This window comes from Pezoporus occidentalis, unplaced genomic scaffold (assembly GCF_034315485.1).
Source record: "Pezoporus occidentalis ecotype Australia unplaced genomic scaffold, CSIRO_AGI_Poc_V1 ctg28, whole genome shotgun sequence".
Taxonomy (NCBI): domain Eukaryota; kingdom Metazoa; phylum Chordata; class Aves; order Psittaciformes; family Psittacidae; genus Pezoporus; species Pezoporus occidentalis.
This window is the reverse complement of record NW_026914718.1, coordinates 6,357,977-6,383,248: the sequence shown is the minus strand read 5'-3', so window position 1 is coordinate 6,383,248 and position 25,272 is coordinate 6,357,977. Positions and strand designations below refer to the sequence as shown.

The 25,272-nt window shown below is 42.7% G+C and overlaps 1 protein-coding gene across 3 annotated transcripts in view; it reads right to left on the bottom strand.

The window, feature by feature from the left end:
* The window catches only part of AMPH (amphiphysin), a 110,474-nt gene extending 94,771 nt beyond the window's left edge, over window positions 1-15,703 (bottom strand). For all 3 annotated transcript variants that reach the window (XM_062625476.1, XM_062625477.1, XM_062625478.1), the window contains exon 1: window positions 15,513-15,703. In XM_062625476.1, coding sequence (XP_062481460.1) covers window positions 15,513-15,581 — 69 coding nt within the window. In that variant the 5' untranslated portion in view covers window positions 15,582-15,703. The remainder of the gene's footprint in view (window positions 1-15,512) is intronic.
* Window positions 15,704-25,272: the final 9,569 nt, after the last annotated feature.

The following is a 25,272-nucleotide window of genomic DNA, read 5'->3' as shown; positions in this document are numbered from 1 at the left end:
ATGAAGAGGAACAATGGACCCTAATGAAAAATGCATGCAAGCACACAATATCATACATATTGTTCGGCTATCACTGGACTCAACCCGAGCTTTTCATATGAAACTTCAGAGAAGGGTTGATGGTATTACTCAATACAATAAAATTGTCTTCTGAGCTGCCCTTAGCCTTAAGGGTCTTGTGCCCACTCCTTCCCAATCCCCATGTACTTTTGGGGGTGAAACAGAAACAGAAGATAAATACAACCTACCCAGGATAAAGAAAATAAATGCTATGTGATGTTTTATCCTTTGATCAAAGGAACAATATATATTGCATGCACTTAATGTATGAACAGCAATTCACACATGTTTGGAACAGTTTCAGATATGACATGTAGACATCTTTATTTGTAAATATCCTATGAGTAAAGGATGGTACAGCCTAGTAATGCAGATATCTCATTAGATCCCTTGCCTGCAGCAGAACAGAGCTTTACCAGTGGCTTTACAGTTACTCTGCATTTTAGCATTTATTGAGTTAGCTGCATATTAAACACAGACCAAAACCTGCAAAATGCATGCAGCCTGCAAAAAAAAAAAAAATAGTAAAAATTTATCATGTAGGGTACGTATGGGGGTCTATATCCTGTGCTTCAGAATAGCCATTTTCTCAGGAAATAAATTAATAGAATTGAGAGCAAATTATGCTTCAAGAGCATGATTATGAAAAAACTTTATATATACATAGCCTATCAGGGTCTAGTAAATACAAAGTCATATTTTCTGGCAAAGGGGAATAGTGGAAAGGTAAGTACAGGCCTCCTACTGCTCTCAGCATACATTTGCTCAGGCAGGGAGGTCCTCAAAGACACATATGTTGTGAGCCATGAAGTCCTGGTTCAGCCAAACCCTTCAGTTTGTGCTTAGCTTTAAACTAAACAGATATGAACACAGACTAACTGTTGGTTTTTTTTCTTTTAGTACTTTGGTTTATTGTTCATATGCGGTGATAAAGCAAAGCACCTTTTAGTAAGGCTGTGCTGAGGATCCATTTAAGAAACAAGAGAAATACATGTTTCTGGTGCCTCAGGTTCACCCTTGACAATGATCTGGAGCCCCTTCTAGGATCAGCACCTTCCAGAGAAGAATTCTCTATGAGAGACTACAGATGTATCTCAATATGAGCCACAATCCTCTGTACAGCCCATGACAATTTCAGGTAATGCTTCCTTCCTTAGATGGCTAAAGTTGCATGCAATCCACTGCTGTACTGTATAGTTACTACAACCAGCCAAGTAAAAGTACCAAGGGGGCTGTGTTTTGGTTTTTTTTGGGGGGTAGTGTTGTTTCTTTTGAGCAATTTGCATTTATTCTGCAAAAAAAAAAAATCAAATGAGGGGAAGAAGGACTGTCTTTTAGCCTGATAATTCTTAGGGTCTAGCCTACACATTGCACTCTTTTGGTCCGGCCACAAGTGAAGCAAACAGATAAAAGTAAGGTGCTGATGTGCATGAAAAAGAAAAGGGAACACTCAAACTGCATGCACGTTCCAAGTACTATCAACTGAGGGGTACAAACAGGCAAGGAAAAATTAGCAAGATTAAAAGCAGTGACAGACTGTCCCAGACTGATGTATTAATCCCTCTGTACTGTGTGTAGGCGTTTGCTGCACAGGGAGCAAGGAAGAGGCTTGAGCAAGTGACCTGCATGCACCCTTGCAAGACATCAGCACAGGTTAGTGCCCGGCATTTCCCCCCCAGGCTGGATGTAGTAGCTGTGGAGGTTTACTCAAATTTGCTGGACCAGTTAATGAATTAGCCACAAAACTTGCAGTATCATCAAATTAGAGGTATTGATTTATGCGGGCCATTGGTAGGTCAACCAGGGAAGAACAGAGAGGAATTTTACAGTTCCAGGACAGATTTGCTGCTGGCATAACCAGAAAAATTCCCTCAGAGAAAGGAGAGACCTCAGCTTATAACTGCTTGAGATTTCACAACATGGCTTCTGACATCCCCAAAGTAAAAATTCCTCAGAATCACAGGCTGGTTTGGGTTGGAAGGAACCTTAAAGTTCATCCTGTTCCAACTCCCTGCCACGGGCAGGGACACCTTCCACTACAGCAGGTTGCTCCAAGCCCTGTCCAACCTGACCTTGAGCACTGTCAGGGATGGGGCAGCCACAGCTTCTCTGGGCACCCTGTGCCAGCGCCTCAGCACCCTCACAGGGAAGATTTGCTTTCTAATATCTGATCTAAATCTCCCTTGTCATTTTAAAGCCATACCCCCTTGTCCTGTCACTACAGGCCCTTGGAAAAAGTCCCTCTTCAGATTGCTTGTAAGCCCCCTTTAGGTACTGAAAGACACAATATATGCATACACACTACTACACCTATAAAAGCACAGGTCTGATTTGCAGAAAGCTACACGACCAGCTACAACTTAAATCCAGTCCCATGCAGAGCCAGTACAGGGAGTGCATGTAGTATTAAATCTTGTGCTAGCACAGCGAACTGGATTATAGTTAACCCTCAGAGCCTCATCCTGCTGTGAATAAAATCAACACGAGTAGAATCAAATCTTTAAAAGACAGCTACTACACGATTTGATATCAAGTTCATCATCATTTGTAACAGGCATAAATCCTAAATACTATGACGGATATAATCAGTGCTTCTTAGTGCATGGCTCTGATCTGAATTCTTTTATTCTGACTAAACTCCCACACAGTTCAATTCAAGATCAGGTTATGTATTAGAACAACTCACAACAGTAAAAAAAGCAAAGGGAATAAATGAAGTATAGGTGGAAAGCTGGTTGACACTAAGGTTTTGCACATTTCTTCCTGCTAAATGCACATAGGAATAATCTGCATAGTCCAGTGTATTTGCATAAGATTACTGATAGAGCAAAATACCTCTTGCTATGAGTATGAATCACAGAAACCATGTCAGTGAAGGACTGTTCCTCCGGTTTATCCCATACAAATCAACCACAGCCTTTTCTTTTGAAGGGGGTGGGGAAGGAAGAGCTCTGTCACTCCTCTGCTTGTCAGAGACCGAAGCATCAGTCAGATGGCAGATGGGAAGATAGGCAGTTTCTCACATTCCTGGTAAAATTAGCTACTGCAAATTTTATGGACCAAGCAACAATAGACACCCACACATCCAGGATTATAAAGTGACCCATTTTTTTTAAATTATTATGCTCTTTACTGTATCTCAGGTTTGCATAACACAGTAACTAGATTTGATCATAGACTCATGAATCACAGACTGGTTTGTGTTGGAAGGGACCTTAAAGCCCATTCAGTTCCAACCTCCACCATAGGCAGGAACAATTTTCACAAGTCCAGTTTGCCCCAAGCCCCATCCATCCTGGCCTTGAACAATGCTAGGGATGGGGCAGATCACAGCTTCTCTGTGCAACCTACAATAGAGAGACTTTTCTGGAAAGTATTATATATTGATTGTAAACTTCAACAATTTGTCATTTTTCCTACTACAGCTATAAAAACATTTTATGCCAGCTTCATGACTCTCACTTCTAAGATGCAAGTGTCAGAAAGCCCCTCGTACAGGATATGTAGAAAGAGATTCTACATCTCCTTTGGTGCAGAAATAACAGAAAGAAAGAGAGAAAATGAGAGAGAAGGTGGGGTGAGAATCAACCAAGGACTATCTAGAGGAAATCTTCTCTGCCTTCTGCAAGAAACAGAGGAACCCAGATAGGTCTTCTGAAAGGTAAGTACATTAGCCTTCCACATGACCTCCACTGACTATTTCATAGGTCAGAGACATTTCAAGCACTGTTCACTATTAGCACATAGCAATTCTTTTCACAATCAGATCTGTGTGACTGGTTTCAGGCCCAACTCACAGGTTAGTGCTGTGCAGAAACTCTACCATAAAAATGTCAGTTGATTTCTGTATCAACACTATCTTGTGGGAATCAGACATAGCTTCTCTACTGTTCACTAAATTATAAGTACTCCAAGGCTGAGTTCTTTAATTCTGATAGCATCATACATTATATAAAGTTATCCAACCATCTGTTTGGGTTCAATTTATATTAACACATGGGTGTGCTTGCTCTCCATTTTGACATAAAGTTATGACAAAATTCTCTTAAGACTGCAAATGTGAAAGACTTTTTTAATCTTAGTTCCTAAATAATATGGAAAAGGATATTGTAGAGAAGATATAATGTCTTCCTAAAACTTTAGATAGGAACTGCATTTTCTGATGGAACAAGATCCACAAAGAAAATCTACTTGTATCCCACTCAGGACAGACAGACCTGTACAGTAGATGCAGAAAGCAGGGGAACTTAATCTTGACCAAATATTGTTTGTTTACCAGCTTCCCGTTGCAACAAACACCCCATGGCAGGCTGGTGCTCAGTTTTTTCCCAATCATTATTCGCATTCACTTCCATGGACGCCCAGCTTGACCATGTAATAAGGGGCAAGTGTACACCCTCTACATGTCTCTTTTGTAACTTTGTTGTTGTTCATCAAACTAGTCTGGCCCTGAAGTCTTTGTGTTAAAGGTTAAAGGTAAGAGAATGATATGCTCTTAAAACTGAGGAGGTCAAGGGAGAAACTCTCCATACCACACTTCAGCAGGTGCTGGCAGCACAGAAAGGCATATTTATAAATAAGGAATTGAATTATCAACAACCCTAAATTAAAAGAGGAGTGTGAGGGGGAAGTAAGGCCTTCAAAAGTCCCAAAGCTAAAAACCTTGGATGAAATATGCTCCTTAACACTTTTTGGTAGCACAGCAGGTAATTTTGGCCTGATAGGAAATCATCTGCTCACTACTGGTATAGCTAAAGCTAGTTTAGATGGAGACATAACCTGTTGATGTCCACGTCTTCTAGCGGAAATGAGTTTGCACCTCTTTCTAGAGAGCTTTTTCCCCACTTTCCTGCTACTTCCAGTTCTTTTATGAAGTCTTACCAATAAAAAAAGACAGAAAACCCATCACAACCTGCCAGAGGCGATTTTTTTTGTCAACAGCATGACAACACCTTCCCTGAAGCAGAAACAAAAATACCCTGAGCTACATAGAAAGAGTAGAGGAACAACAAGTGTATGTGAGACTGACTTTTCACTGCCTGTTTCTTTTCATATCCATTAAACATGCAAATATTCGAAGATGCATTAATGTGCAATAAAATATGATTGGTGACTGCTTTCATGTCTTGAATGAATCTTTCTGTATAATGTAGTGTGAAAAATACCCTTCTTTGAGCCAGAGAAGGGAAGAAAATGGCCAGGTTTATATTGCTACTTAAATCCCACAAACACTTCGCATAAGAGATACTACTGGGCAAATCCAACACCACTATTAAACAGGGTACTTCATGGTAAGCCTTTGGTAGGATAGGCTACTGATGAGCATTAGCAAACAGACATTGGCATAAGTGCTTTGAGTCAAACTGGAAATTAGATACTAGCAGTCGAAAATTATGATTTATTGCTCACAAGAAGAGATCCTTCAGAAAAGTGACACAGCAACCTCAGTACTGCACAGTGCCACCTAAAATATCCTTTTTAATGGGGACCAGGTTTTAATTATTTTCCACATAAAGACTGCCTATAAAAACCAGCTCTCACTATAGAAACCAGAGCTCAACAGCAAAATCCAGCTTGAAACATTGAGCAAAACACACCATACCCCAACTTGCATTCATCCTGCAGTCTGCAAACACATGTTCTTGATTCAAAATATCTGTCAGTCCATATTTGAACCATATTGGACAGAGCTTTTTCCTCCCTGTCCTGACACAGTGCTACTTCATGACTCTCAGAGATGCAACTCATTAAAGTGTTAAGATGCTATTCAGATGGCACATGTGTTTATCAGCTAACGGTTGACAAATTCTTCCCAATTTGCTTCTGAGCTCGGCTGTCACATCAACTCAGATGAATTGCCATTTATTTTTACCCCAATACAAAACTTTGCACAAAAGATGCTAGCAATGTGCTTGCAACAACTATGTTCTTGGATTGGCACTACAAGAAAACACAATGCCAGGATGGTGATAAGAGTTTTGCCTTCTCTGAAACATGCTTTTCAGACCCTGGAAATAGGAATTTCATAGGAGGTAGGGTTTTTTAGTATGAGAACAGAAGGCAGAAGTAAGTTCAAAAGTGTTTGGGTACACATAGCACCTTTGACTTCCCTGGATCTGGAGTGACAACCCTGCTGGGACAAAGTCTAAGGCTACCAGTTGGGTGAAGTTCCTGTGGACTCAGCTGGAGCTCCCAATATAAACAAAGCCCATAAATGTATCCCACTGCAGACTCCTTCAGCTTCATACTCCATGCAGTGCTGTCTCAACTACTAGGCAGTTTTACTCTCCATTTCACCTTCCCTGTCTTTCCATGTTTCCTAGGTACTCTGCACTGCCCAGGGGGGGTGCTGTCACTCTATTCCTAGCCTCCCACTGCATGAGGAGGACCTTGATCAGCCCTGCAAAACCTGAAGGAATAGCCCTCTTCCAGAACAATGTCCCTCCTCTCACACACATCAGGAGGCAAATAAACCAAATGAACATTCAGGACTCTTTGAAAGCCTTTAACATTTGGAGGCTCAGCACTGATTTCTAAGCACGCAATCATCTCCAAAGTGTGCAGCTGTGCTCATCTACCAAGTAACCCCATGGTGCAACAGAAGTCAATTTTCTAAATGGCTTTGGTGGTGAAGTCTGCAACAACTTGTTTTCTTGGGCATATGAGACGAGAGGAAGGGAAAGCAAAAGCAGCAAGGAAAGGGTGACATGAGACAGAAGGACAAAGAAGGAAGAGGGGAGGTGAACATATGTTAAGATACAACTGTCCTAATACTAACTGCCTGCAAGACTGTCACATCATAAGGAATATATTAACTTCTTCACTAATTAATCCAGAAATCGTTTGAGAATATAGAGGGAGAACTGTACTGGTTTTTAAAATCAAAGGCATTTCCCTGCACTGTTATACTTCCAGATGTCTTGAAATCCAAATTCCGTATTTCAAATTCCTATCTTGCCTCCAAACATCCAGCTGTTTTTGGAGCTCAGCCAGCCATCTTCTCACTTTGACATATCAACCTCATTCTGTTGTGGCTGTTTTCCACTTGCTGCTTCACGCACACTGAATTTGCTCCTTTCTTGCTTCCTGAACATGGTCCCGCAGTGACCAGGCTGTGGTTGCTGCAGCCAGCCAGTCCCTGCCTGCATGGTGTTCCTTCAGTTAGCAAGGTCAGCCATGGGGACATCTGCCCTAAGCCTGCACCAGACCAACCTGCCTCTGGACCAAGCTGTGCTCCTGCCTCTTTGCAGGCCTGAGTAGACCCATGAGTTTTCCTTTCCTTTTTTCTGCTTTTGATCCTAGCTCTTCTGTTCCCCCTGTGATAGGAATGTGGTTAGTACAGATGTGAAAACCAGGAGGCAATCAATTAACTTCTTTCCTCTCTGATCAGCCTCATTAACCATTCCTCATGATTTTTACAGGACTAAAACTTGTCCTATACTTAATATTACTGACAATTTTATTTTGAAGACATGATTTCATGCTCACAGCAGACCCATTGCAGCAGCACGCCTTACATATTTTTAAAGTTCATCCAAACTGCACAGAGTGGCTACACCAGTGTGAAAAAATAACACCCACATAAACCAAGAGGGATTTAGGCAATAATGCCAAGCAGAACAACTGGAAGCCTAGTTTAAATATAAGCAACAGCATCCATACACAGATCTGCACAGGTTTAATGACAGTATCACATTTTTATTTACTCTCCTACACACCCGGCACGCAAATAAGTCTTGAAACAACTTCCTGAATCTCAACCTAATAACATGCATTTCATGTGAAAAATCAATGTCATTTCTTAGATCTCCAAGACCGATTATTCTCCATGGAAAATGGATCATCTTTACTCTATCAGGCTGTTTCTGTGTACACAGTGTTTCATCTGCTTCTACTTTAAGTGTATTAACCCTTGTGCATGTGGGTCACTTAATTAGGCTTTGCTGAGACATAAAGCATGAATCATCAGTAGAAACAATTGCATTCCCCTGGCACTATAGGCTGTCACCTACCCCAACTACACATCACTAACCTCTTATAATTCTGCAAGGACACAAGAAAATGCACGCCAGTCCTCTGTGTTCTTTAGGCAACTTTTATTTTCTCAAACCCCTGTTTTGTTGAAAAAAAAACATCAATCTATTCTTACAGTGTTTTTCAGACTGAAGCCTGGGAAGAGCAAGATTGACAGTTCCCTGCAAGCATGTTTAGGCACATGTGTACACACTGGAAAGATGGCATTTTGTGAAGTCTTTCTGGAAAAAATAATAGAGGTTTGTTTGCTAATCTTGACTAGAAATGGCTTTTTTAGTAATGGCCCAAGACTTCAGCAGGCCTTCCGCTCCTCTTTTGTATCACGGATAAAGAAGATTGATTGCAGTTCACAGACTGTAGCACTGGCCTCTGTATCACTACAAAGCACAGATCTAGCAATCTCGTGGTTACAAAAAGGCAGAGTGAAAGCGACTCTAAGCTGAAAAGAAATTAATCTACTACAGAGACGAGAACAAAGCAGAGGATGTTACCTAGGAGTAAGCAGGAGTCCGGGGGGGGGGGGGGGGGGGGGGAGAGAAAAAGAAGGCACAACAGAAAACCGAGAAGTAGTAGCAGACCAATATGAGTCAGAGACCAGTCTTGAAGTGTGGTCCAGCCCCTCCTTTCTCTGTGCCCCCACCCATAGAAAGGCTGCTGAACTCCTCTCCCATTGCCCCATCAACCTTCCTAGAAATACCTAAACAGAATTTTACCACTTCGGCTCTTGTCCACACCTGTCTGTGCTCTGCACTTGCTCTACAGATAATAAGAGCAAAGAAAGAAGGGTAGCTTTAGCTTTCTCATAATACATTTCTGAAGTGTCTATTTGTGCTATACGTGTCTTTACCATAGGCCTATATTTTACCTTATCCTCTTAAATAGATATATAAACTCCAATCAGCAGAGAGTCAACATGACAAAGTGACACAATTGCTTTTCCAGGTTGGCCATCAGTTTATGATTTCAGCAACTATTGATTAACTAGCTTAGCTACTCATTAGGTCAGGAACCAACTGTCTTGTACTTGAGAACAGTAAAGACTCAACGATGCACAGCACTGATGCTGAAGAATATTTAGGGAAGAGCAACCCAGCACTTGAGACACTTTGGACTGGAGGCTCCAAACAGCTGAGTTTGCAGCAGAGCTCAATGAACTATACCAAACAGCAGTTCCCTAGGGAAAATGCTCTGCATGTTGAAGCGGCAGAGCCATCTGCTACCCCTTCTCCCCCTGCTCTGCAGTCCCTGAGGTGAGCAGGAGGACTGGCATAACAGGCAGTGAGTGCTGCCTGATCAGAGAACTTGGTGGGGATGAATCCCCCGTGCATATTTTGGGCAGGTGAAGAAATCCCCCTGCCATATCCCAGCAAGTTGAGGGAGCTGTGGCCCTCTTCATGTAGGCAACTGCAGGAGTGTTAAAAGGCATCTTCCCCTTTTTAATTTCATTTTCTCCCAAGCTCAGTAGTCTGTCATCCCATTCTTGCTTTTGTTAGCTGTCAAGCCAGTGAAAGGGCTCTCCATGACCTGGCCAGCCATGCTGCTCTCTCCTCCATGCCCTCCTCTCCTCCCCATGTTTGCCTGCTTTTCTCTACCTTTTATCCCCACTGTGATATCCTGCTATGACAAGGTGCTGAGCAGCTTCCTTCACAGTTTCTCCCAGCCAGTGTAGAAAACTTAGGCTACTGAGGCGAAAAGCAAAGTGGATTCCCCTGGTAGCACATCCTGCTCTAGGAGGCAGGTGGTAGTGATCAGTCTGGACCAAGAATTCCTGTATTTTCCAAGTACACTGGTTATCACCACCCCAGCATCTCTCCACTATGTGCCTGTAAGTCACACGCTTAATCATGCCACAACAGGAAGGTGGCAGTGCACTGAGGAGGGGATGGGGGCCACTGATGACAGCCTCACTGAAGGCCTGCAAGACCTTGGGTCAGAAACATTGGGTCTTAGACAATACAACCACGCAAGAGAAAGGATTTACTAGAGGAGCAAGATATAGCGAAGAGTCCAGACCCGAGTCCAACAAATTAGCAGCAGATTTTTAAAAACAAAATAAAAGAGAGGGTCTAAGTGAAGTGTAAAGAGAACATTTGAAAGAGGAAGAATCAAAGTGAAAAGGTGAAACTGCCAAGCAAGAACAGAAGAAGAGCTCGCCTTGATATTAATAATGCTTCAGTCAGCAAACAAGAAGATATGTTGCCCATAAAACAGAAGAAACAGTACTTTCTTGATTTGATGGAAGCTCAGTGGCAGCAAGGAAGTATGTATTAAATGGTAACTCATGGCTAACACTGCATATGGGGAGATAACTGAACACAAGAAACATTACCTTCCCTCATATGACTCAAGAGCCTAACAGGGGTTTTCTCTCTCCTTTTTTCTGTGCTTGGCAACCAGAATCTAACTCTACCTTTTAATCTGCACATTAGAAACTAAGAGTTGAAAGCAATCACTATGTTAATAATAGCTACTATTTGGCCTGATTGGGAAGGTTATATGATAACTCCAGTGAGATCATATGGAATGCTGACAAGAGAGGAATATCACTTGTAAATTTTGAGAAAAGAAGAAAGGACACACTCCTCTACAACAAGGAAGGCTAGAATGGGGAACAAAGGGCTTGAATTGCAAAAAAAGACCTTTCTGTTCAGTGAGGTCTTTCTGAATGAGTGGCACAGATAATTTCAGGAAAGCTGCAAAATCTCCACCATTACATACTTAAAAGAGCTGTCAAGAAAATCACTCCTAAGGAATAATTTTAAGTACAGCTGGTTCTGCTTTGGTTTAGAATGGGCCAAATGACTGCTTGTGTTCCCTCTCTTCTACAATTTCTATGAAAAATAAAAGAAACTAAAAAAGGGAAATTCATTTTTTTATTATACTGGAGCCTGAAGCTAGAAGAATTTGAGCTGTATAGTTGAGAACATATCATCATATGAGAAATTATTGGCTTCTATTCTGGGTTTTTAAACCCAGAATTAACAATTAGATCTTCAGAGATGAAGTTGCCTCATCATTGCATGTGCTTGTTGCCAGCAGGGCCCTAGATGTTGTAGTCTGTCATAATACTATAATGACTCCAGTTTACCAGATTTTATAACATCTGTGGGGCCAATGTCTTAAATCATTAGACAGCAATTTGTTTTTATGAGCCCAAAGATTGCCAGAACTATATCATCACACTGCAGGCAAGTCAGCACAGGTACAATACACATAACATGCCTATCACAAATATATTCTTGCATCCATCTCCTGCATGTGTATCCTTTATGGAATCTCCTCCTTTACAATTCTTTAAACACTAGTTAAGCCTCCAAAGTTCTCAAACTGGAATATTTAATTTTTGATGAAACCAGATATACTAATGACTAGAAGCTCAACATCAAAAAATGCATTAGGTGGATTTTCAAGAGCCACACAAAAAACTCCCACAAACAAGTCTTCCTGAACCTGAATTTTGGAAGTGCTGTGACAGCACCAACCCTGTTTATGATGCAAGGGTGGTCAAACCCTGGCAAAGGCTTCCTGGAGAGGGGATCGGCGCCCCACACCCATCAGTGGTGAAGTGGCATTTAGACAATGTCCTTAATACCATGCTTGAACTTTTGGTCAGCTCTGAAGTGGCCAGGCAGTTGGACTGATGATCACTGTAGGGCCCCTTCCAGCTGAGGTATGCTGTGCTATGCTATTCTACTCTATTCTGGTCATCTTCCTACTTCCTCCCTTCCCTACCACAAAATGGTAAGGAAACCTCTGATGACATTTCTTCCCAGCCTTGCACTAGCAGAAGACAGTGGAATATCCACAACCATGCAGCAGAGCCAATGCCTCAGCTGGCACGTTGTGGGAAGGAGTTACACACCTTCCAATGGGGACAAGAACTGCAGATCACTTAGAGATAATTTGACCATCTGCACAGATTTTCAAGCAGCAAGCATGAAGTGTAGTGTTTGAAAGTCTTCTGGGTTCATCCACTCTTCTCTCAGGCCATGGCAGAAACCAACCCTGTTGACCACTTATAATAGCCATTCACTCTCTGCACTATAGTAAATGTGCATGGCACTACCTTTGGCAGCTCAATCCTCTGAAATGGAGGACCACACCTGCAGGAACAGTACCTTTCCATTTGTGGACACTGAAATTGTAAGGGACCAGTTGTACCTGTTGAGTATTCATGAAGTCCACAGCACCAGAGGGGATTCATTCCAGAGTACTAAAGGAGATAGCAGATGTTACAGCAGGACCCCTTTTAACAATCTACAACAAATCCTGGGAGGTCTCTGCTGTTTGCAAGCTAGCCGATGTTAGTCCATTTTACAAGCCTTTTCTTCCAAGTAGTCTTGTCCTCAGAACTGACTCAGCCAGCCTTGGCTACCAATACATCTATTCAGGTTTCAGTATAAACAGACCTTTAAACACATCAGTGTTTCATTTGTATCTGACTTCTAGGCTCCTAAATATCACCAATACTTTTAAAACATTAATCCAGATCCTCCTGCTGACTGTTGGCAGCTTTCAACAGACGCTGCCAGCTCAGCACATCCTGAACTTGGGGGGGGGGGAAGTCAGTGAAGAAATGCAGTGAAAACTGGTGTAATTCAGTAAATGGGACACTTATTGAGTCAAAATCAGGTGCCAGGGCACACGTGTTACTATTTTATGCATGATGTGAAAAATGAAGTGATCATTTACTATTTCTAGATGTTCAAATTCACGTTTTGATTTGAGTACTAGCTCGGTCCAGCCCATTTTGGACAACTGCCTTCCTCCCCTCATTACCACTTCAGACAGTTTAATTTACCCAATATGAGATGGTTTTATGTCAGTCATTTAGCTTTTGTAACATAGGGATCAGACACACGTGTATATGGGCACATTCACTACCTACAACCTACAACTATTTCTTCTAGACTGCAAAGAATTGCAGATAATGATAGCATCATTAGAAGAAGTTTCCATAAATGAAGGCTTATGGTTTATGTATGTATTTATGTCTTTAATACTTACGTTCCATCAATAAAGAATAATTGGAAAACATGTATAAATTCTTTAGAAACACAACTGACTATAACAACAGATTAAACTGAAGGTGCCCATAACAGCAACAAGATGAAACAACTTAATGCATTCAAACACTCTTTAAGTCAGTCTGGTATTACACATCTGTCACAATGCCATCCTATTCAGACCATCAGAAGTCAGGTAAATCATATACTTTTAACTCCTAAATACAATTAACTTCTTGGCATCAAGCCCCCAGAGCAATCAAACAAAAATCAGTCATTTCCTATCACTCCCACTTGGGGACCTTCGGGGTTTGTTTTTTGGTTTTATGTTTTTGTTTGTTTGGGGGTTTTTAAGGTTAAGTTTAAGCAAAAATAAAGCAGGATCTCTTGTTTAATAACCATAATGGAACTCAAAGCTAACCAGAACTGTAGGCACAAGAGAACTGATGATATCACACAATCACTGCATATGCATGCCATGAAAAGGGAAGCAAGGATACAGAGCTACATGGTACTGTGTGACCTGCTAACAGCTTTCATTGTCTGTAAATATGAAACATTTAGACCACTTCTATAAGAAATAACTGCCACAGACACCACAGTGAGGCCAAAATCACCAGACACTTGACTGCAATACACGCAGATCAAAATAGACAAACTCCCCCTTGTTAGCATGGCTGATATAAAGCAGCCCATCTGGCACACAGCAGCATCCCCAGGTTGCACCCAAGGCACCTGCTGGGCTTGAGGTGTCTACCCTGGGGCTGATGCACAAGTAGCCTTTGTCAGGACACCAGCACCTCAAGGACTTGGATTAAGGAGCGCCCTCTGGTATGCTCACACATTTCAGTAAACAAGAACAGACACACCTGAGAAGAGTACACGGGATTGTAAAGACTTATAATTAACCATCTGGTAAAGCACTGGTGTAACAACACTGACAAAGACAGGATTGTTAGGCTTCTATTCCAGCTACAGACCCACCTCAACTCACACCATAGTCATCTGATCCCTTCAAACTACTAAAGAGAATATTAGGTGTTTTACTCAGTAACAGTTGGAGCCTTCAGGAATGGCCTGACGAACACTATCATGACTTTGGTACTGAAGAGTCTTGTACTTTTATGACCTTGGGAGCTAGACAGGAGTATTTGAAAGGGAAAGATCCACCACTTGCCTATGACAGCCTCAACCATTAGATTCTTAAATAATGACATGATTACATATGAGACTTTTCTACATATTAATTGCTCCACTTCTTATTCCCTTTGAGCTCCACAGAGCTCAATTTGTGGCCAAAAGGAAGTGGGGATTTACAGGCAGTGAAGTCTGAGAAATACTGGTCATAAAATAATCTCTATTAATTCTCCAGAGCCCTATTACATAGGGCATGGAGCAGCACAGGATACATGCTAGAGGGATATAAAGGTTTTATGTGCCCTCAACAGAGATGTCTTGCAATGTTCGCTGACAACTGTGCCTCCCAAATTCATGCTGAGAACAGCTTTATAACCAACCGTACTAATAGCTGATAGGGATGCTATATATAGTCATCCACAAAAGCTTTTCTGCATGGTTTAATGTCTGTATCTGGTCCTGTTCTGCAACAGCAAACAGCTGAACAGGAGTTACTGTGTGGAACGTTTATACCGATCGGCTTTTATTACTGAAAAGGAGCAAAATAAACAGCAGCCAGCATTTCCGACCAGGAACTCATGCAAATTCTCCCCGACTCTGACGGTTGTTCATTTCCAGGCAACAGAAACGCCAGAATCGGCGCCGAGCTTTCCAAGCAACCATCGCTATTAACCGCACAACCCTGACCAGCCCCCCAAAACCGGAGCGCTGCCAACGAAGCCGCGGGCTCCTGCCACACGAAGGGGGTTCCTGTCACACCGCTCGGAGAGGAGCGCTCCAGCCGGGGATGAGCCGGCGTGGATATTAAAGGAAATGCAATCCTCTTAGGAGAGCGGGCGGTGAGGCGAGGCGAACCCCGCTTGTCCGACGCGGGCCGGCACCGCAACCCAGTCGCCCCACGGCGGTGCGATCCCGGCCTATCCCCACGGGCGAGGAAGCGGCGGCGCTTGCGGGCCTGCGGCAGGCGAACACCGGCACCACCGCATCCCTTGAGGGCAGCGACCCTCAGGGCGCCCGGAGGTGAGGAAGGGACGGACACCGGCACGGCCGAGGGGCGGCGGGTACCGTTATGTGGGGCAGTTACATAACAACACCCCCACCTCCCGCCTCAGCCGGCGGCTCCGCAGACCCCGAGAGGAAGCGCTGAGCGGAAAGCGGGGTCGCCCTCCCCTCACGAACCGCAGGCATCGCCACCGCCTTCCCCCTCCTGCCCAGCGGGGCGAGGCCGCCCCTCCCCGGCCCCACAGCCGCTCCCCGCTTTGCCCCGCAGCGCACCTTCTCCTGGGCGCGGTTGAGGCGTTTCTGGACGTTTTTGGCGAAGATGCCGGTCTTCATGTCGGCCATGGCTGGCGGCGGGGATGGGGAAGGTGGGGGGGAAAGGCGGGCGAGGCAGAGCCCGGCGACAGAGAGCAGCGGCGAGGCAGGGATGGCTGGCTGGATGGATGGATGTAGTGAGGGCCAGCGGGGAGGAGCAGGGTGAGGAAGGGGAGGAGGGCCTTAAAGACACAGAGGGGGGAGGCGGGGCCGCCGCTGCCTCAGGTGCGCTGCGGGCCTCTTCGCCTCAGCCCTCCGCAGGCTCTTTGGGATAGGCAGCGGTTGTTGGGCCTCTGCTGGCGATGGGGCCGGTCCTCTAGGTAATAAAATCATTAAGGGAGATAACGGGGATGAAGATTTCCAGACACTTCCAGCGCTGCGGCAGTCGGAGGCTATGTCTGCTGCTGGTACAAGCGGCCCTCGTACAGCCAGAGAGCGTGAGGCATCCACTTACCCCCTAGGAATTCCCAGCAGGTCAGAGCCGCTCCAAGTTTCCAAGCCCCTTTTGAAGTCTTTCACCCTTGTTTGGGGGCTGCAGCAACGTGGGCATGCAGAATAGTTGGGTGCTGCAGCTGGGGGACCTGCACCCTGGCTGCGCCCAAGCTGGGGTCACTGGTGCAGGCACTGAATGTGAGTGGTGTGCCTTGGCTTGCCATTGCACCTCTCTCTGCGTCCTCCTCCTATCCATTGCTCACTCTTGATGTAGCATCCAACAGCAATAAACTGGCTTCAGACCGGCTTCAGGCTTTTGATCTCATTCCTGAAGTTGCAGCTCGCAGTCAAAACTAGAGAGAAGCTGCAATAAAACTCTGTCCTCCCTTGACAATTAAGCAACCCAAAATCTTCCAAATACAGAGTGGCTCAGCACCAGTTGCTCAAGGATAGCAAAGTTGGATTGCTTAGATACCACAGCCCCTAATTCTCTTCTGGCTGAGGAAAAAATAAAAGCAATGCAAAGCAAAACCCTGGAACTCCAGGCTCTGAGCCTGTGCCTGTGTTCCTCTATAGGAAGTTGTTCTGTTTGTAATGCTTTTCATTTATTTTTCAGACTGGAACAAAACATAAGACAGAAGGTCTCGTAGCTGCCAAAAGAAGATTGTCTCGTATGCCTTGTAAGTCCAGCTACGTTTCCTGAGGCTTTGTATTTGTGACATCTGCCTGGTCCCAGACCTGCACAACACATTTTCCTGCAGCATTAGGAATCAGATTTAACATTCCGACTGCAGCAGTAACAACCTTTACTAAGAAATCGTGACCTACATAAAAGGATATGCTTATTTAATTCTCACATAAGCATCTTTTAAAATCATAATTTAAAAAAACCCCAACCAAGCAAAAGCAGGAAACAAAGAAAACACATCATAGCAACCAAGGAATGATTTTATGCAAAAGATTGCGGGCAGTCTGTTATAATGCTGTTAAGCTGGTGAAAGATCAAAACAAACTCCCAGTGTGCACAGGGCTCCCAAATCCTTTGAAGTAATTTTTCACATCTTCTTCAGAGTTTTTCTTTCTGGACAGTTTGGCATCTAAATCCAGAAGGACCCCACCACTTAAATAACAAACAAATCATGGAATGAGGTGGTCTTAACTTTGATTACTCATGCATTTTCTTCACCAAAGGATAACCAAGATAACACATGTCAGCAGCACAGAATGCATTTGATTGCATTTGGGCTATTCAGGAGGACACTCTGTCATGCCTTTTTGTCCCGTTATCTGATATAATGATAGGAGATCCACCACCACCAAGCCCAAAAATGCATTTTCATGGTGGTGGATGAGGAGCATGAAGATGTATGGGCTGTACTCCATCATACAGCCTCTCTCTTCGTCTCCAGTCAGATAACCTGAGCTGGCTTTGCCCCATTGAACAGCCTGGGACAACAGACAGAACTGGCTTTTTCAGTGACAGGTTTACTAATGTGTGTGTTGCTCTCCATCAGCCTTATTTAAGAAAGTAATTATCAGCAAGAAATCAGGCTAATTTCTCCATACTCCCTATCCATCACATAACATCTATTGTAAATCTCTTAAGAGAAAATTTCTCCACTAACGTGTTCCAAAGCAAATTTCTCTGTGTGTTTCTGATGCTTTAGTCTGAAATAGACAATGTTAAAAAACACAGAATCACTTACAGTTTACCTGCTTGATTTCCCTATATATTTGTTGGGTTATTGTTTATTTGTTGGTATTTTAAAATGAGATCTCACTTCAGTTTCAGTTTTTAATAGCAGGGATGATCAGTCATTCATAGAAGCATGCTCTTAAATCAGTGGTGATTTTTGAATGTAAAATCTCTAAGGGGAAGGGAGAAGGTAAGGATTACTATTACTGCTACATTACCACTTTTGCCAGCTGGTGGTCCCTGTTCACTCAAAGTGTTAGTCAGAAAAAGAAGAAATCTACATCTCTTTTGACACACGGTTTCCTCATCACGCATTTCTGCTTTTCTGTGCACTCTTCATTCCTGTAAAGCAATAAAATTAGAAGACACTGGTCCATAGGAGCCAATTCTACAAGAGAGTTGAGAGAGCAGAAACTGTTGGGTGTATTGAAGCCATCTCCATTGCAGTGATAATTACAATACAGCTATCACCTGCTTTGGAGCAACACAGCAACTTTCACCTCACAGAGCTCTACAAACAGCAGTACACAGAGACACAGCTCACACACCGGACATGGCAGACGAAAGACATGCCCATCACAAGCATACCACATTAATACTCTCTGCAGTGGCAAAATGGAGTGGGAAATGAAGATTGTTCAAATGAAGCTGCAGGACAGCCCAGAGTTGAAATCATACTGTAACTGAGGGTTTGAAGAGGCAGAATGTATGGATCCAAATTGTCACTTGTCAGTTGAGACAGATCAGCAATCATGGGAAAGCAACATGAGAAGTTAAATGACTTAAGATGTACAGGATCTGAATTGATCTTGAATGATCAAACTGTTGTTTAAATCTCCTTTTATAAACAACAGCTTGGCACTCTACTGGTGGTTTAGGTAAGCATGTAATGGACAGTAAATGACTAGCTTAGTTATCAGGGCAGTTTCTGCAGGTCTTGCTGCTTTTTGAATGTGGGTCACAGAGAGGAGAGCTGCCTGGCAGAATCACAAGACATTGAAAGCAAGGAAGACAGTGGAAAATAAATGTCAGAAGGAAAAGTACTTGCATAAAATAAATGTGTGCCAAAGCCTGTAAAACTCTAATCCAGAGGAAATTTTCAATAGCCATACATGTTCTGTAAGTAAAGACTTAGGCATTTATTTTTAATTAAAATTCTTCTTATCATAGCAAAATACAGATTATTCTTTTTCAACATTTTCCTTCACTAACCTAACTTCAAATTAACATCTGAGTCATTACTATGCTAACACACGTTGAACCTGAAAATACCTGGAATTACTGCTGCCTTTGGGTGAATCTTTGGGTTTGAGGCTGCGCAAGTAGGTAAGAAGACATAACAAGAGAACCAAATCCTTTAGGGTTGCAGGTGGGGGTAGGAGCGAGGAATTAAGTACCAGTTAATACCAGAGATTTCTACTTGTTACACAGTTGCAGTGTCAATAAAATAGGAACTTGAGGAAAAGACTGCAGTGGTGAGGAGGAAAAGCTTTTCTTGAGATCCAAGAATGAACTTCTGCAAGGCCAGAGCTGCAGGGACATGCAGTTCCATCCCTTGGTGAGGATAACTGGCAGCCTACACCCATCGCAAAGGAGGCTGCACAAAGAAATTTGCTCTATGTTTTATAATTTTAATGGAAACAGTATCTTGATAGGCTGTGTACCCAGTACCATTTCTGGCATTAGAAATGAATGCTGAATAGGATACTCGTGCTACGGTTGGCCTCATCCCCTAATGTGTCAAGTTTTAAATTAAAACCACAGTGAGTGGTACAGAAGATGAATTTTGGAGAATTGTGCTGACAGCATATGAGCTTTCCCACTTATGTGGAAAAAAATCCAGAACATAATTTACACTGAAAGAAAAAAAAAGAAGTAGAATTAAAAAAAAAAAAAAAAAGACTCTCCCAAACTAAATCTTTAGATGCATGATATAACTTTTCTGCTAAGTACCAACCACTCTTAGCTAAAATTCAGGCTCCTTTATTCTATCTGAGGTCAGCATTCAGAAGTGATTGAAAATTGCTTTTGAGAAATCTGGGGCTTGATGTGCTTGACACATTTCTTCTTAGTTGGAAGACTAAGAAGACAACATTTCAACTTCAAGAGACACATTCCATCTTCCTTGGCCAGAATCAGAAATACCTGCCCTTTTAACTGTCAGGTTAAAAAGACAGAAAGCTTTTATGTAAGACACCTTTTTGATCTCTCCTGGAATAACAGGCAACCTCTTTGCTTGAATGTGTATTCCTCCACACACAATTTTCCATAGGCTCTTTCCTATCGAATGTATTTGTGATATTCCCCGTTTTTGCAGTGAGAATCTGGAAAATCACATCTCCCATTTGCATAACAATAAAAATAAATATTGTGACACTTAATCTCTCTCTCTCTTTTCTTTAAGCCATTCCACCACAATCTTGCCTTCATTGGGGCACCCACCTCACCAGTGGTGAGTTCATCTCACAAGTTGGGCACCTGTAAAGGGACCAGCTGCATGGCATCAATTTTATTCCATAAATGACTCTTTGCTCATGAATTAGCTGATAATGATATTATGAGCACATCAAAGCATCATCCAGCCTCTCTTTTTATTCCTGGTGCTAATGCACATTTACACAGTGCCATTGCTTCCACAGTTCACATGGGCTTGGAGGAGGAGGGGCATTGTGAAAGATGAGTAATCCTAATCCTGGAGTGTTTAAAACTGGAGAAAGATGACTAGCATAACTGTTGTGATTGTGTGTGCCCCTGATTTCAAAAGGCCGTGAAATGCAAGATAATATAAACATGCAAAATAATAAATATAATTGTTTTTTTTACAAAAGTCATAGGATTTGGGTTTCTTCAAGAAGACAGAATCTCGTAAACCATTGTGGACTAATTGTGCTGGCTTAATATCTGACACAGCATTTTCAAAGTATCAGTACATTTTTCTTTCTTATCACCTGGAGCTCGGCTATGGAAGCCGGAAGCCTCTTCTCCTGCAGCAGATTTTCCCGTCTTGACACTCACTGCCTCCAAGGAAGTAATGTTTAGAGCTACCATGGATCTGCTTACGGGTATGCAGAAGGTCGCCTGTGAGAGCAGCACTAGGGAGTTACGAGACCTAGACCCATCAGGCATGTCCTAAAAAGCCAGGCTCTGTAGGGAATGATGTGATCTCTGGCCACAGGAGAAGCACTTTAATTATGAAGACCATAAACCACAGGAAAATATTGAACCAAACTTCAGAAAGGCACCTCTTGAGACTCTAGCAAATTGTAGCATCTGCTACTTTAAGTTGTGAAGTCAAAAGTCAGGTTTTATGTCTATGGAATCTCTGAAGATATCCCCAGCTTTTGATTGTCAGGGATCCTTATTCAAATCTCTCCACTCTTCTTTCTTGATACATGGTTTGTTCTTAACTGAGATAGATTGGACCTGCCTTCTCTCACCATACTCCCTAAATTGTTCCAAGGAATCACGAATTGAATTTCATGCCTGTGCTCTGTAGCAGAGCTTTGGGAATGCCAGCACTTCTCTCATCAAAATGAATAAGAGCAGCACCCTGAAAAGTTCCAACATACATTTCTTTTTACTGGGAAAAAATCTTTAATTCATATTATCATTCATCCCAAAGGTGATGGAAGGGGAAGCAGTCCCTGGAGACAGTTAAAACAGTCCTACTTGTAAATGGCCTGCCTGGTTTAGGAGATTGTTATTTACCTGTGGCTAGTGTATTATTCAGTTTGCTTGAAAAGTAGTGTTCCAGGTTTGGTTATTTTTTTCCCAGAAACATCTCTCTGCAGCATTTAAAACAGTATAGGCAAACGGCAGGATTTGGAGGCCAGGTAACCTTTACATCCAGATCCCAGCAAAACTTGCTTTGCCACAGACTCCATTTCTGATCTGTATCACCTTAGTATAGATGTAGGAATGACAATAAACACTCATCCAGCAACTGTCTCTGAAAGGAGGTTTTTCTGAACTATTTCAATCATTAGATGAAAAGACATTCTGGATGCTAACAGTTGCTCTAACAGTCACTATAGGAACCAAACTCTCCAACTGTTGCACGCTTCCTAGTCCTTGGCATGCGAGACAGTGATTTTTTCTCACGCTGTGGGGGGAAAAAAGAAGTCTTTAGCTAATAATGTTATGCTGGTCTTATTTTAGAAGCATCTTTTTGCTGCTTTTTGCATCTTTTATCAGAGGCAGCCTCGGTAAAAGTTAAAGTTATACATAATCCAAATTAAAATTTAACACCTTCTCCCTTCCCTTTCACCTCTTCAAAAAGGGATTGAGAAATGTTCACACATTGCTACTGTTCTCCCTGTTGTGTCTCAGAAACAGCATGCAGCAAGACAAGAGAAATAACTACACAGTAATGTTATCTTCTAATTGTTTGGCTCTTGAAAACAGTGCTTTTAGAAGGAAAACCTTTAGCAAATCTCAATCACCAATTAATTCATTACTGTTGCATATCAATTAAATTTAAAAAACCTGCAAATGCCCTTAGATGAATAGAATTCATCTTGTATAATCAATAATGAATACATTGCTCTGTAGAGAGAGGTCATGGGCTTCATATATTTCCTGTATTCCCTGAGCACCTGTAAAACTGTCATACTAAGGAAAAATGAGGAGCAAGGTCAGAGAGCAGACTGAAGGCTCAAAATAAGGATAAAGATTTGCAATGGATGGGGCAAGGATTTGCAGAAAACACATGAGTAGAACCTGGAGCTGAATATAGGCACTGATCTCTCTTCATCTCAGCATAGCATCATTCAAAACCAGTATTTTCAGGTACCCTCATACTTTAGTTTTGAAGCAAAAGACCTGGTCATGTCCCCTTCAAAGTCAAGGGAAGAATTTCTAATCAAGGTTAATGGAATAGCAGATGAGCATGGAATAAATTTAAGAGTGTTAGTAGAATAAGTGCAGGTGTCAACAGCTTCACTGTGCCAGGGCTGACATGCACCACTTGACATGAAGTTTAACAAGGAGCTCAGAGGGGCTGCTGAGAGGCACGGGTCAGAGCAATGATACACACACCACTAATTATTTCAGTATAAAGGATACCTACCCATGAACAAATCTTTGAAGCCTCTGCTTTATGTATGTCAAGCATGACACAAGTTTCTTCTGATCCTTCTCTTCACATCTGCCAAAACCCCTTTTTCCTGTTAGCCAGTTTTTGCTAAAAAGCTTCTAAAATCCAAAAGCAAGATCAAAAGGTATGGGCATTTGGGGGAAGGAGAATAGGATTCTTCTTAGAAAGTCTTTTTTTCTTATTACAACACCTCAGACTTGGAGTGAGGTTGGCTTTGTCTCACTCCACCTTGCTGGCAGCAGGGAGAGCTGAGGTGAGATATATGGCACTCCACATCACAAGCAGAAGTCCAGCTCTGCACCTGAACCTGCTGCAACACCCGTATTGGAGATTATGCATGAGAGAGCCCTGCTCTCCTGGAGATGGCTGAGCACCTGCCTGACCATGGGAAGTAGTGACTGAATTCCTTATTTAGCTCGCTTGGGCATAGCTTTTGCTTTACCTTTAAACTGTCTTTATCTTAACCCACGAGTTCTCTCACTTTTATTCTTCCGATCCTCTCCCCCACCCCACTGAGGGGGAAGTGAGCGAGCGGCTGCGTGATGTTTAGTTGCTGGCTGGGGTTAAACTATGACAGCAGAGTAGATGCTCCAAATGCTAGATTATTACTAGACTAGTGGGTGGTAACTATCTCATCTCCTACCCTTCCCACCCAGAGGAGAAATATCATGATTTAAGGTGTCAGGCACTGAGCCTTGGATTCCTAAAGATACCTAGCTCCACGGTAGCTTCATGTGAGAAACAGATCCCTGTCTTCAGCATTTCATAGCAGCTGGCAGAGGTGTGCCCTCAGCTGGGGTCACTCCAAGGAGCCTATTTGCAATCCCCAGGTTGTGGCCACAAGTGAGCAAAGGGCTGGTTTTGATTCAGCGCATTTGCACAACCAGGGCTCAGGCTCCTGAGATTGCAGCTGAGACGTGAGGGGATGCTGTGAGAAAGCATGTTGGCTAGAGATGTGCAAAGCGTGGAAAACAAAACAGCAGGCAGAGACAAGTTTGTTGAGACTGGAATAGACAGAAAATTGAGGAAATTTTGCAGGAAAAACTGTGACCTGAAAAGGTATTAAAATCTAAGGGGAAAACAAGAAAAGCAACATGAAGGTTCAACCCCATTGCAATCTAGTGCTTTGCTGGGGCGGTGGCATATTAGCTCAGTAACTCACCAGTCTTAGCTATTAGACAATAGTGAACTGCTCTGCAATTCCACGTTCTGTGTACGTGGGATACACTGTGTAAACCCTGCCATTAGTTTCCATCTGCTCATGGTAAGAATTGCCTGAATAAAGGGGATGAGGGACTATGGTTTGCACAGTTAACGAATGTTTTCTCCCTCTCCCACTCTTCAGAGCTCAGGAAACTTCGGAACCTGTCTCTCAGCCCCTCTAGACCTAACTCTGCAATGCAGTGTAGGCTTTGCAGGACTGAGCTGCCGAGCTTTTCATTTGCATCTGGGCCTAACGACCTAGGTAGGAGCTGAAAGGAGAGGGTGACATACAGAGATGCAGGGGTGAGCAGAGAGCAATGGGGTGTGATAAAGAGGAGCAGAAGCAGCAGATTGAAACAGATTGGTGTAGTATAGATGTGAAAAGATATTTTAAGTCATGCTTTATATTACATGACTCATCAAAATATTGCTTAATATGTAGAGTTTACATGACACATTTCCACATGCTTTGAGATATAGCTCAAAATCTTGATCCAAAAGAGCAGTGCTGCAATTCCTGAGCTCCAAAATTAGCATGCGGGTGTCAGAAGGGCAGTCAGATGGGATCATTCAACAGCATGAACCAACAAAACCCCTCATCATCTTTTGCAACATTCATTACTTTGAAAAACTCCCTATATAAAGAATTTGGTAAACAGCACTCATCAAGAGAGAGGGAGAAGCTGTGCTCATATTGAAGCATAGCACGATGCAAATGAAGACTCTGATTTCTATATTGATTATCATCTTTATAAATAAGATAGAGCACATTTAACTTAGGTACACTATGAAAATAGCTTTAGAAGGAAGCAAAAAAAAGAGAGGAAAATAACTTGCACAAAAGTTCTCAGTGTTTTACGTCAAATGAGAATTAAAGGACCACATGAATGAGTGTTAACAGTGTCAAACATATTGCCTGGTTCCCACAAATAGATCAATGCCCAGTTAATATTGGTCTCCCCTGTAATCTGACATGATTAAGAAACAGCCCTTGGTAGAGGATCAGGTGGAATTGCTTACATTTTTCATGCCTTTTTTTAAGTACAGTCACAGAGAACTACAAAGCTCCTTTGAAGTTCTGGGGCTTCAAGGCCTGTCCCAGCTACTATCAAAGCCAATAAAAACTTCTGTTTGACTTGAATAAATTTTGGCTTAGGATTTAATACTCTGAGGCAGAGGATGCATCTATCCACGTCCTTCGGCTCTGTGCAACACAAACCAACTTTAATGGCAATGTAGGGTTTTGTACTACCCAACCTTAATGTGCAATTGCCTGTGCAATGACAATGAACAGT